Raw genomic sequence first — 12,447 nt, 5'->3', positions numbered from 1 at the left:
ATCAGAAGTGACTCTGAGCGACGTACGATACTCTTTGAAGTCATTCTGCAATTCACTGGAAGAGGACAAATCAAAGCTAAACATCCATTAAGAACTCCATTGGTTGTTCTGAGCGTAGATAGATTTTGTTGTTATGCTGACTTTCCTGGGCGGCGCCCGTGAGCCAATAGGATGGCTGGGTGAGAGCGAGGCTTTACTACCATTCCATTGTCCTCAGAAGATTTCCTTCCGCTCAGTAGTAAGCCTAGCGCGGACCGAACCCCGCTTCTCTGGAGATGGCGCCGCCGGGCCTCATAGTCAGCTGACGAAACGGTCCCTGGCCTTAGAAAGACAATCCGAAGAGCCAATCATTGTCGGCGAGAGGCGGGGCCTCGAGACCCGTTGCCATAGGCGGAAAAGGCTGGAGCGCAGCCGCTTCGTTTCTCAATCAAAGGGCTAAAATGGAGGCGTCTTTGGGACGACTGCTTTTGCCGCTGTTGGTGGTGCTGACGGCAACATCTTTAGCGACGGGCTGGGAGCAGCCGGGTAAGGCGAGGAACGGGCTCACCGGGCGATCCTCTTTAGGAAGCCAGCCTCTCGGTTCACGACGGTCGGGGAGGAATCGTGGCTCTCCGCGTCTGTGACTTGACGCTGCTGTCCCTGGTTTAGAGCATCTTTTCTGGGATAGTGAAGGACATTTCCTGCGCAGGTTTTTATAGTGAAAGTGCGATGTAATGACGGGCGTCGGCCTTATTAGGGAGACATTTTAGAAGCCATTTGTAACAATTGTCAGTCGTAACAAAAGGTTTCTTCGACGACACTGGTTGGGTTTAGATGTCCCGTTCATCCGTAAATACCCACACAGACCCACACACTGAAACATGTTTTAACAGTATTAAATGTTTCACATTATAGGGGATTTGATTCACTCACGCCTGCCTTTTTATTTTTACTTGTACTCTGTTGTGTGCTCCCCAGAATCAATTGATTTATCACAGGTTATAATGTGTGAATGGTGTGAGCTTGACCCAGTGCAATGTGTAAATATGGTCACTGGGATGTGTAAAAAGAGATTTAAGGTTTCGCCAATATTGTTCTTGTGGTTCATTCTGCAAAATAGAGTTGAAAGAAACAATGATTTGTGGGAATCCAGTCACTATTGGGGATGTTTTCATAAGTACGTAATTGCATAGGACATTGGAGAGCAAATTGGAGGCCTGCGTTCACAAATTCTTGAATATTATATAGGAAAGAAACAGGGGGAGATACCTATGTATTGCTTGTGAGGTTCTGAAAACCTGTGGTTGACTACTTGATAAAATGGAATAATTGGTGAACAACTAAAGCAAAATTAATTAGAGCGCATAGATGTTAACTTTAATCTTAGATATATTCTTTATTAAAGCCCTTTTGAAATTACTAATTCTATGTATTCAAAATATACAACCTAACAGGAATTATTCTGAGAATTTCTTTATTGGCATTAATAAAGTCGCAAAATCCTAAAATATGTATTTATTATCTTGCATAGTGTTTCTAAATCTACCACATATTTATATTCTGTCAGAGAGAGTCCTATTGCGCGAAGTCCAAGCCCTGACACTCTACCAGGCAAAGTACACCAATTATAGGAGGACATCTCCAGTGCCCCAATTGCAATGTACCGGAGGCTCAGCTGGATGTACGGCATATACCCCTGATGTTGTTCAGTGTTACAACAAAGGTTGGGATGGCTATGATGTGCAGGTATGCTTCTTTGTATGAAGGAAAATGTGTTATCTTGTGGTGTATTTGTATAAATGTAAAATTAATTAAATGGCTGGCTTTTGAAGACTGAAGAACAATTATACATATCAAGGCAAAACTCTGAAACTCCAGGAGGATGCAATGAGTTAAAAATTAAAAATGGGGCTGCAACATTGCCAACAGGAGAAAAAATTAAAGTAAATCCATATTCCTTCTAAACAACTTTAACAAGTTTGTCATTTAGCGTTCTTGTCTGGCATTTTCATGTGTATTCTTTCAAGCCCTATTAGAGTTGTAAAGCGTTACTTATGAGTTTAATTAGAACTTTTTGGAAAAATGTTGTATTTTAATAAAATTACTAAAAACATATCAATTTTAAGTTAATGTTCAATTATGTTATATATTTTATTATAGAAAAATAATTCTCTTTTATTTTCAGTGGGAATGTAAAGCACATTTGGATGTTTCATATCGCTTTGGAAAAATTGAAGTAAGCTGTGAAGGCTACGATTACCCAAATGACCCTTTCATTTTAAAAGGATCATGTGGCTTGGAATACACGTTAGAGTTAACTAAGAAAGGACAGCAAAAATCTAACACTTTTTCTGGGACCTATTATTCTCCAACTTCTCATGAGTCATTTGGTTCCGGATTTGGAGTGATCCTGGTAATATTATTTGTTGCTTTTGTTTTTGGCATCTACAAGCTATTCCTCTGTGATAACCGACAACATAATGTCCCTAATGATGATGTATATTCAGGATCCTATGGGCAAAGTTATCAAAGCCCACCTCAGCCAGGATTTAAATCAAATTACACAGGTAAATATCTTATGTCACAACAAAAACATTTATTAGTAACATTGATAGGTAATCTACTTTTCAAATTCTAGGAAGTTTTTTCATTGATAATTATCATTGTTAATAGGGTCACTGAATTATCTACAGAATTTTGTATCATGTCTAGCCTATGCTCTTGTTTATATAGTTGGCAGAAATTTCAGGCACAATTAAAATGAGAACTCCTTGTGTTTCTGAGTTGGTTCTTTAGTCTAAAGTCTAGGAACTATAACTTTTAGAAAATAAGGGGATAAAAAGTGATAGCCCATAGTCTGTTTCTCCAGTAAAATCAATAGTTCTATAGCATTGTACAGCAATGTTTGATTTAAAACTTTGGAGAGCTTGTAAGACTCTTCAATTATCTGCTGAGGTAGCCTATATATAAAAAAAAATTATAAAAGCTTTGATCCCAAATATTATTTGATCTAAATCGATATAATTTTATTTAAATTAAGGAGCTGCTAGTGGGTCCAGCTATGATTCCAATTCAGGTCCAGGTTTCTGGACTGGATTAGGTGCCGGAGGACTTCTTGGATACTTGCTTGGCAACCGAAGGTAATCTTGTCTTCTCTTGCAACAATCCTAAATGACAGAAAGGAAATTGCTTCTCCCAAAGAAAAATATTTTCTCTTTCATACTAGTAATACCATCAGTTGTAAACATGGAATGTCTTGTTTACATGTTGATTTTAAAGTAACAATAGATTATGAATGTTTTGAGAAATAGTTATCCAACTCATCACTACTGCAGTCAGCATTAATGAATAACACCAGATAAAAAGGTGAATTGATTACGTAGCTGTCTACAACATCCTTATTTTAGAATAAGAATTTTTTGCCTATTAAAACATTTTAATAGTTGTCCAATTGGTAGGTATCTCTAGGAATTTTTTTAGAATAACAGAAATACTGAAGAAGCAGGTTGTTTGTCAGAATGCATGGAATTCAGAACCCAGCAGTAAATGGTGATAAATGGATTGATATGTAAAATAAAGAAAACAGCTGTCATTGACTCATGCAATACACTTTCAATTATGCCCTGTGGTTGCTTAATATTGCATCATTAGGGAAGAAACTCCTGCAATGATGTTAAAAATACAAGCTGCAGTTTCCAGAGAACAAAGATAGAAACTGTTGTCAATTTTAAGATTACTTCAGTATTAGCTGTTTTTCAAATCACAGGTTTTCCTAAATCCTTGTTTGTTTGTTTGTTTGTTTGTTTGTTTGTCTTTTAATAATAATGGTTATATTTTGATAAATATAAGAATTAAAGGCTTAATTTGGTTATTTTTATGTTATTAAATAGATTCTCACTTCTCTATGTTTTATTTATGTTGTCTCCAAAATTTCTGTGTACGAATATGATCATGTCTTTCGTATTAACTATTTCTTTTCCACATTGAATTTTGCTTTTATAACTTTCAAAGTTGTCCGTCTCTAATCCCCCTCCCAGTTTTTCACTGATAATTCTCCTGTATATTCTTCCAAAACCACTGGATTCTGACTTATATTTTTAATGGACTTTTTAAAGTTTTTTTTAGCTTTCTGCATATATTGTACAGCTTGTATGACTTTTGTACTGAATTTGTATGACGTTCCAACCACACTTTTTAAAATTTGAAATCTTGTTAAGTTTTTCCTAATAGCAATACATACCTTAATGGTAAATCAATGTGTTTCTTGCAAATATTCCTTTTTAAATAGAAATAGAACTAAAAAATTACTGAACAGATATCCTCAGTTTGTTGGAATAATTGAATATATTCCAATTATTTACATATTTTTTCTATGGTTACTTGCTGATTCTTTGCCTTAAATGGCCTTCTACTTCTTTTCTAGATTATTCATCTATTAAAAATTTAATTTTGTACACATGCAAAAACTCTAAATAATTAACAGAATCATTTTCTTCTAGGTCACCTTCAGATCACAGGTATTCTCCTTATTATAGCACGTGGGCTGGTCCATCTGTTCAACCTCCATTTACTGGTTCATTTGGCAATTCAAATAGCTGTTCAACATCTTACAGTTCAGAAACAAAACCTACCTCTGGTAAGTTATAAGCCATGTTGTCCTTAATTTTTGGGTTAAGTGTGCCTGATATCAGTAACTTTCCAATTTAAAAAATCCTATTGAAAAGAGTTGGATTTGGCTTAATGATAGCAAATTTGGTTTTTAATCTTTTATTTAATTGTTTGTAATGCTTTTATATTTATGCTTTTGTACCATTGTAAACTGCCCAGAGTCACTCTGGATAATTAGATTGCTATCACTGTCTCTTCCAATAAGAATGAAGAGGATGAGATTCAAGGCAGAGGAACTAAGGAATTTATTTTGTTCTCAGGGGAGCAGTTATCTGAAGAAAAGGGATTTTATGCAACTAGTTTCAGGATTCAAGTGTAAACTTAAAAAATTCTGGTAATATAAAAGTTGCCAGGCAAGATTTAATCGGAGGTTGGTTTTTATTTTTGTTTAATGCAGTTTGCTCAATTTCTCAAGTTTTGTATTTGTTTCAATCCACTATTTTTCTTGTTTGGTTACACTATTTATTGAATGCTAGTTTTGGAATGCAGATTTCACCCTTGTGTAATTGCTATCCACTATATTTTTTTGCTTTTATTGAAATAAGAATTTTTTCTTTTATTACTCTTGTGTTGCAGGTTTTTCACAGCCCCCACCTGGCAATATTTTAATGATTCATAAAATTCTGGTTCTGTCTCCAGGTCCTAAGTTAGAATATTTGTTAGAGCCCTTGTGGAATCTTTCAGCTGTTAATTGATTAATTATTTTCTCGGGACTTTTTTTAAAATGTACTATATATTCTACATTTTTATAGTTTCTACTGTTGTATCTTTTAAACCACCCAGAATCATGCAGATTGGGTCAGCTTACAAATTTGGTAAATAATAAACAAATGCTTAGGTCTGCATTTGTTTATTCTGCAATAAATAAGACTCACTGGAGGAGAGGGATTTCATATTCTGCCTCATCCAGATTTCAGATTTGAGCACATCTCTCCATTCAAGAAAGTCCTCAATTGCAACCACAGTTAAGCTCAACATTCCCATTGCTAAGCAAGAGAGTTGTTAAATGAGTTGTGCCATATTTTACAACCTTTTTGCCACAGTTGTTAAGCAAATAACTGCAACTGCTAAGTGAATCATGAGAATCTGGCCTCCCGCATTGACTTTGCTTGTCAGAAACCACCTGGGAAGGTTGCATGAGCCTGGGACAGTGCAACTATCATAAATACATGGCAGCTACCAAGCACCCAAATTTTGATCACATGGCCATGGGAATGTTTCAATCGTCATAAGTGTGAAAAACAGTCATAAATAGTTTTTTTAGGTGTCATCATTACTTCATACAGTCACTAAATGAATGGTTGTGGATCAGCTCTAGTAGCAGATAACTGGTTTCCTAATGGAATTCTACTGCATGGAATTATATTCAAATCCAAGAATTTAGCTAGTAGGAAAATGGGGAGGGGGGTATTACCTGACAAACTAGTGCAGGTGTTGATTATATTTTTGGCAGAACTGGTATATTTCTGTCCCTGAGGCTGCAGTCATATGCTCCATCACCTACAAATAGATGGACTCTACGTTTTGAGTAGACATATGTAGGATTGCACTCATATAAATTACAGTGCAAGACATGTTATTTTAATCATTGAACCATTTCCTAGATAACATTTAAACAAAACATGTATTTCCAATAATGCTAAATAGGATTAAGATCTGGGTGATCTGATAGACTATATTATGTTCTCAAACAGCAGTAGAATCTTCTGGTCACATAGTGTAAAAGAGAAATCAGCAACACACCCATATCTTAAATGCTTTAAGCAAGAATAATTTCCTTCCCCCAGATGAAATTCTCAAATATTTGTACTTGAGAACTTCAAAGATGGGGGCTAGAGTGCTGAAATCTTGCAAGATTTAGCAATATCATATTTCAGTCATTTTTAATCGAAGGATTGAGCACTTGTGCCATCTTGCAAAGTTATATTACAAACCTTAGTGTCTACGCAGGCTATCAGACCTTACCATACAGAAAATGAAGTCCCTGCCTGATTTGCTCTACCCCGTCCTTGGTGAAATATTTTTTGTAAACTAGCTCACAGAGATGAATGCATTTATCTCCGTTATTTCATTATTCAAATTATTTTAGAATTTACTATTTATTAATAATAGCTTTTTTCTTGTTCTCCATCTTTTTCTTAGGTTTTGGAAGTACCAAAAGAAGATGAAGTTTGACTTCCACTCTACCTAAGCGAGTGAATAAAGCAACATTTTGGCAATTCTGAAATGTGCCCTTAGTCTGCTTGCTAGAATTATAAAATTCTAACTGTTTATATTTGTATCTGTGCATCTCTAAAAAAAATTGCTAAATTTATTTTGGAACAGTAGCTTTTAACAAAATGGGGAAGCTTCTCAAGTAATTTCTAACATGGAACTGTGTTCTATAGAAAAGGGAAGATAATAGGGTAGCCTTCTGCAATCTAGTGCCTTTCAATGAATTGGAATATCTCTCCTAGAAATAATAGCTTGACATCATGTTGGAGACTAAAGATTGGAATATCAGTAATAATTGTATTTTTTAAAAGTTGAAAATGCCATTTTCTAAGGCAGCGGCGCCCAATCTTTTGGGCATCAGGGATCTGTTCCATGGAGAGAGGTTTTTCACGGGGTATGGTTCCGTGTGCTACCTGTATCCCGCAGATCAGGCTTCGCTTGTTTGCGTGGACTGGCTTCTGGCATGCCATGGACCGGTGCCGGCCCATGTACCGGGGGTTGGCCTTATTTTAAGGCCTCTCTGATAATGGCTATTATACATTATAAAAACAAAGAAGGAAACATTATTTGGAATAGTATACTCTTTGGTCTGAACAGACTGATCTAACCAACAGAAGAGATATCTATCTATTTTCTTTTCTTTACAATAGTTCTTTAGAAAGACCTGAGATAGAGAGAGAAAAGTCAACTAGATAGTAATTCCACTAGATTCAGTGGAATTATCCTTTACTAGATCAAGCATTACTTTCTTGGCATGGGACATAAAGGATACAAGGCATTGGGGACTTATCTTTACTGGGCATCTTGTTTATTTCCAATTAAATGTATTTTCCCCTCTTTCTTTTGATGTGCCGCTTTCTAACCTTTCTTCCTAGCATTTTGTGAATATTTTCTTACTTTCCATTTCTGTAGGAAATTAAATTGGTGAGAAAATTAACAGCAGTCCCAAAAGTTTGTATTTAAATTTCAAAATAAAGTAATGTCTGAAAGTATGTCATTGCTGAATTTTAATGTTAATTCTTCATTAACACTTTTTAAAATATTTAAACAATGAGTGAATGAAACAGGCATGTAAAGAAACTCATAATTGTTCAACAAGGAAATTAATGAAATTCAAATGCATAAAATCACATTAAAGAATCAACACAGTAACAATTATAAGAATGACAATTTATTAATACCTAATAGTAAAAGGCAGGGACACTTTGAAAAACAGAAAAATTCCCCAAACAATGAAGCTCTCTCATAACAATTGAATTAATTTAATCTAAAACTCTGGTATCTGTTATATTACACTGACAATATTACTATAGCTGCAGAAACTTTTTTATTTTATTTTAGAACAAGTAGGTCTTGCTCTATAGTTATTGAATGCTGAAAACTAATCTATTTAAAAAAAGCAATGGAAACCTCTGGAATCTTCCTGCTGACATAGCTTTGGCTCTAGCAGACATAATATTAACATGAAAGCTGCTCTTGAATGCTTTTTGATTGAAGAGCAGAGGAGAGAGGAAGTGAAAAATGCACGCATATGAGCACGCATACACGCTTATTTCAAGGTAATGCTTCCTTGGAACCTGAATCTTATTAATTGTATTTAGTGGTGGAGGTAACGGAGTCAATTGAAATAATCATAATGGCATTGCCTGGAAGCAGGCTATAACAAAGCATTGAATTATTTCAGACCAGTCCAGAGGTTGGATCAGAAAGACTATCAGATCAATATTCTGCTTAAGTACTAGGAGTTACATGTCAGCCTGCTGGTTGCACTGAGGCAATTCCCTCCATAGATTTGAGCAGAGTTTTGGCCCAGAATGTATGAATACTTGTTGGCATCGCAGGAGAGAAGACCTGGTTGGAGGTTTTCCTCCTTGGAATTGCAGCAGTCTTAATTTGGGCTCCTGAAATATAGCCTTCAGCAGACCTAAGAACAATGATCTGAGGAATGGTAGTGAGAAGGCTGGGTAGTAGGAGCGGGGTCATGCCAAATAATGAGTTATTGGTCTCTACCATAACCTAGGATTGTGGCTTCCAAATGTAGATCATCTGCTCAAGTCTTTCTGAAAATCATACTGGAGGATCTATGTTAATATACTAACAGCTAGGATTGGCTCTTGAATCACCTACTTAGTTATTAAATCTGGAACACACCCTGGAATGGACTGGAGAATTGAAGATAGAAACAATACTGTAATTATTGTAGGTAGCTCTGATAGTTTGGAGCAAGCAGGGTTGAAGTAGATTATGTGATTAAGGAAATGACAATAGCTGAATCTCCCTAGTGATACCTGAGCAGGAACAGCTTTGGGAGTGCTGTGTTTAATGGAGATAGGGTGCACAATTTGCATGTTTAGTGGAATGTGAAGTTGTGTGTGTGTGTGTCTCATGATCTGGGAGGAGGAGAGCAGAGTTTAGGAGAGATTTAGATGGGCAGGAGGCAGGCACCAACATCAGGATAGTGAAAGATAGCAACTTCATAAGGATTTGTGGATGGACCTCCATGGGAAAACAGTTGATGTCTGTGACTTACCCAGGTTTCTGACCCTAGTATTAACTTTTAAAGCTCCATTAGAGCTGTTGTGGCACAGTGGTTAGGATGCAATATCGCAGGGTACTGATGCTGACTGCCTGCAATTTGGCAGTTCGAATCTCACCAGGTTCAAAGTTGACTCAGACTTCCATCCTTCTGCGGTTGGTAAAATGAGGACCCAGATTGTTGGGGCAATATGTTGACTCTGTAAACGGCTTAGAGAAGGCTGTAAAGCACCATGAAGCAGTATGTAAGTCTAAGTGCTATTGCTATCATTAGATCAATGGTGGATTCCTACCGGTTCAGATCAGTTCAGCCGAACTGGTAGTGATTTGGTGGCCTTGGTCACTGGAACCAGCAGCGACGTAGGCCTGCAACGCCCCCAAACCAGTTCTCCAGGCAGCGCCGTAGGTGCCACCATCTTGTCTTTTGGTTATGCGCATGCGCAGAGCAATTTTTATTGTTCTATGCATGTACAAGATACTGTATACTCACTTGGGTTTTGAGTTTGGGAGTAGCCAAACTCTGGAGTGAGGTGACATTTGTCATCTGAGAAGGCCCCTAACCACTTTCAGAAGTTTTGTACTGCAGAAAACTTGGAGAGCCTGTGGTTGAAACTGGTTTCAAAATGTTTTATTAATGGTATTATCTTCCCTACTGAGAATAGCAACATCCTTTCCTGAGCTATTTAAATGCTCTTGTATGATATAGGGACCGGGGGAGAGGGGAGGCACTCAGGAATTCATGACCACCATGGCAACTATGGCTCTGACTCAAATTGCTGAGTGCCTGATGCCCATAGGAGGTTGCATATAAAATTTGGGGTTTTTTCCTTTTTTTTGTCAAGGCAGTTGTGATATGAGCAGTTGTGATATAAGATGGTGAACCTTATCATCAGTCTTTGTTATTGTCAATTACCACTGATGAATCCAGGACAGAGGTGTTGCAGTCATTATAGTCTGGTTGCTGTTTGATTTGCTAATACTGTACTGTCCTGTACTTACCAGGGGGAAGTTAGACCAGTTTGATCAGTCTATCCCTAGGCGACTAATGGACCTTGATCAGTTTCAGAGGGAGCTTGAAGAACTGGTAGGCAGTTTCACTGAGGCATTATTGGGCAGCTGGAATGGGGGTATAACTAGGCCTTGGATTTGGAGTTGCCCCTATTTAGGTTCTACTCTTCAGTGATCCCATTTGGCTCTGTGGTTTTCTAAAAAGCCCCAAGAAATAAAACACCATATGAACTTCTAAAGTATTAGTAGAGAAAGATGATCAATCCCTTACTAGTGAAACTATTGGAGTCCAAAATAATAGGGAAAAATTAAGTGCAGTCTCCAGAACAAAAAATCTTTGTGTCTTAACTGTACTTAATTATTCATAAAATAGACTGGTAGTATAGACAGAACTCTGTAGCCCATCAGTGTTTATATTAGTGTAGATCCTATCAGGCCAATGCCTATGACAATTATATGAATACCTTTTTTATTTATGTGAAACTTCAGAAATAAAAATGCAGTGCACATTTTAAGGCTTTGTTTATCGCAACACTCAAAGGTTATAAAATTTACAAGGAAAGCAATATGTAGTGCCAAAAAACTGTAGGGCTTTTCAAATGACAATATGGATACTTCCATAAAATAAATGTGAACGAATAAACACTCTGCCACAGGATCAAACAGAAAGCAAATTAACTTTGATGTACAAGAAAGCCAGTACCTAAAAATATGTTATTCCATTCATTCAAACAAGAGACTGTAGAATATAATATCTGACCAGTTCACCAACAACCTTCCCTTGATAACTTGCATGACTTAATTTGCCTCTGTTGATTAATTCTTTTGCAATCTAGACAAGCTTTCATGCAGATTCCATTCAGAATCATTGCAATTTCACAATAAAAATCCAAACAAAACAAGAATAGGAACATGAAGCTTAATTGAAATGACACAAAATCAAGGCCCACTGTTATGCATTAAAACTCTTCAGGCAGAATGCAAAAATTTGGAAGGGTGAGAAAAATTGGATGTAAGCCAACAGTTGTACTTTACATTTATAAACTATAGATACGTTATATTTATATAATCCTTACATATGGGTCTTTATACTGAGGCCTAAGTACATTTATCATCCTGTAGTGGATTTCTACTGTTCAGTGGCTAGCAACCTATCTTGAATTCATTTGATTAGAATATGCAAGATACTGAATTGGCCAGCAGGATATTGAAGTATTTGGAAAGAGTGTTTATGGATTACTAGATCAGAATGCTTAAGGCATTGCAAACTAGTGTATATTGTTTCTTCAGTAGTTAGGTATTGCTGAGTTCAAAGAGAAAACCACTTAGATGGTATATTAAATATAATAATGCATTCATTTGTGTTGTATTTAAAAATATCAGCCACGCAAAGCAGTTCAAGATTGGGCCTCTTGATTTGGCATTTGATTGGGCAGCAAATTAGGGATGCAGGAATGTAGGGAGTGGCCTTTCAATAGTTAAATCAGATAATAACGAGATTCCCATTGCTACAGAGGCATATATCTCCCTTCCATTCCCATTCCACAGTTCTGTTTTGTTACATTGTTTTATTACATTTATCACATTGTTTATTACATATTTTATTGAACAAGAAAGATTTTTGGAGAATCTGAAAGTTTGCATATTATAGTATTCATTTTTTTCTAATACTCAACTGGCATCTGCCTTCATATAACTGGAATTATTATTTCATGCTCTGGAATGGTGGAAAACAGGTCTTGACCTTCTGTGTGATATCTTTCAAGTATTTGAAGAATATTATCATACAGTTCACATCAGTCTTCTCTCTTGTAAAGGTTAGATGTTCTGTTAGAATTTCCTAATTATTCACATTGCCTTTTCTGATCTTGTTCCAGTTTATCTGAATCTTTCTTACACTGTTTCTGATAAATTCAAAATAAAGTGGAACTATTACTAATTTTATGTTGTTATGCAGAATCCACTTTTGGCTTTTCAAAAACACCCAAATGGTTTACAAAAAAGCAACATTCAAATTAAAATCAAGACAATTCAAACAAACAT

General features: G+C 36.3%; 1 protein-coding gene across 1 annotated transcript; it reads left to right on the top strand.

Annotated features, from left to right (window-relative positions):
• Positions 1–288: 288 nt before the first annotated feature.
• Positions 289–7,853, top strand: SARAF (store-operated calcium entry associated regulatory factor). Its single transcript, XM_032214192.1, has 6 exons — positions 289–525; positions 1,547–1,725; positions 2,165–2,546; positions 3,020–3,119; positions 4,479–4,615; positions 6,790–7,853. Exons 1-6 carry the CDS (start codon positions 441–443, stop codon positions 6,813–6,815), a joined length of 909 nt encoding a protein of 302 aa, XP_032070083.1. The 5' UTR covers positions 289–440; the 3' UTR covers positions 6,816–7,853.
• Positions 7,854–12,447: the final 4,594 nt, after the last annotated feature.

The sequence above is a fragment of the Thamnophis elegans genome, chromosome 3, assembly GCF_009769535.1.
Source record: "Thamnophis elegans isolate rThaEle1 chromosome 3, rThaEle1.pri, whole genome shotgun sequence".
NCBI lineage: Eukaryota > Metazoa > Chordata > Lepidosauria > Squamata > Colubridae > Thamnophis > Thamnophis elegans.
Note: the sequence above shows the minus strand (reverse complement) of the source record. Positions and strands in the feature narration are given on the sequence as shown.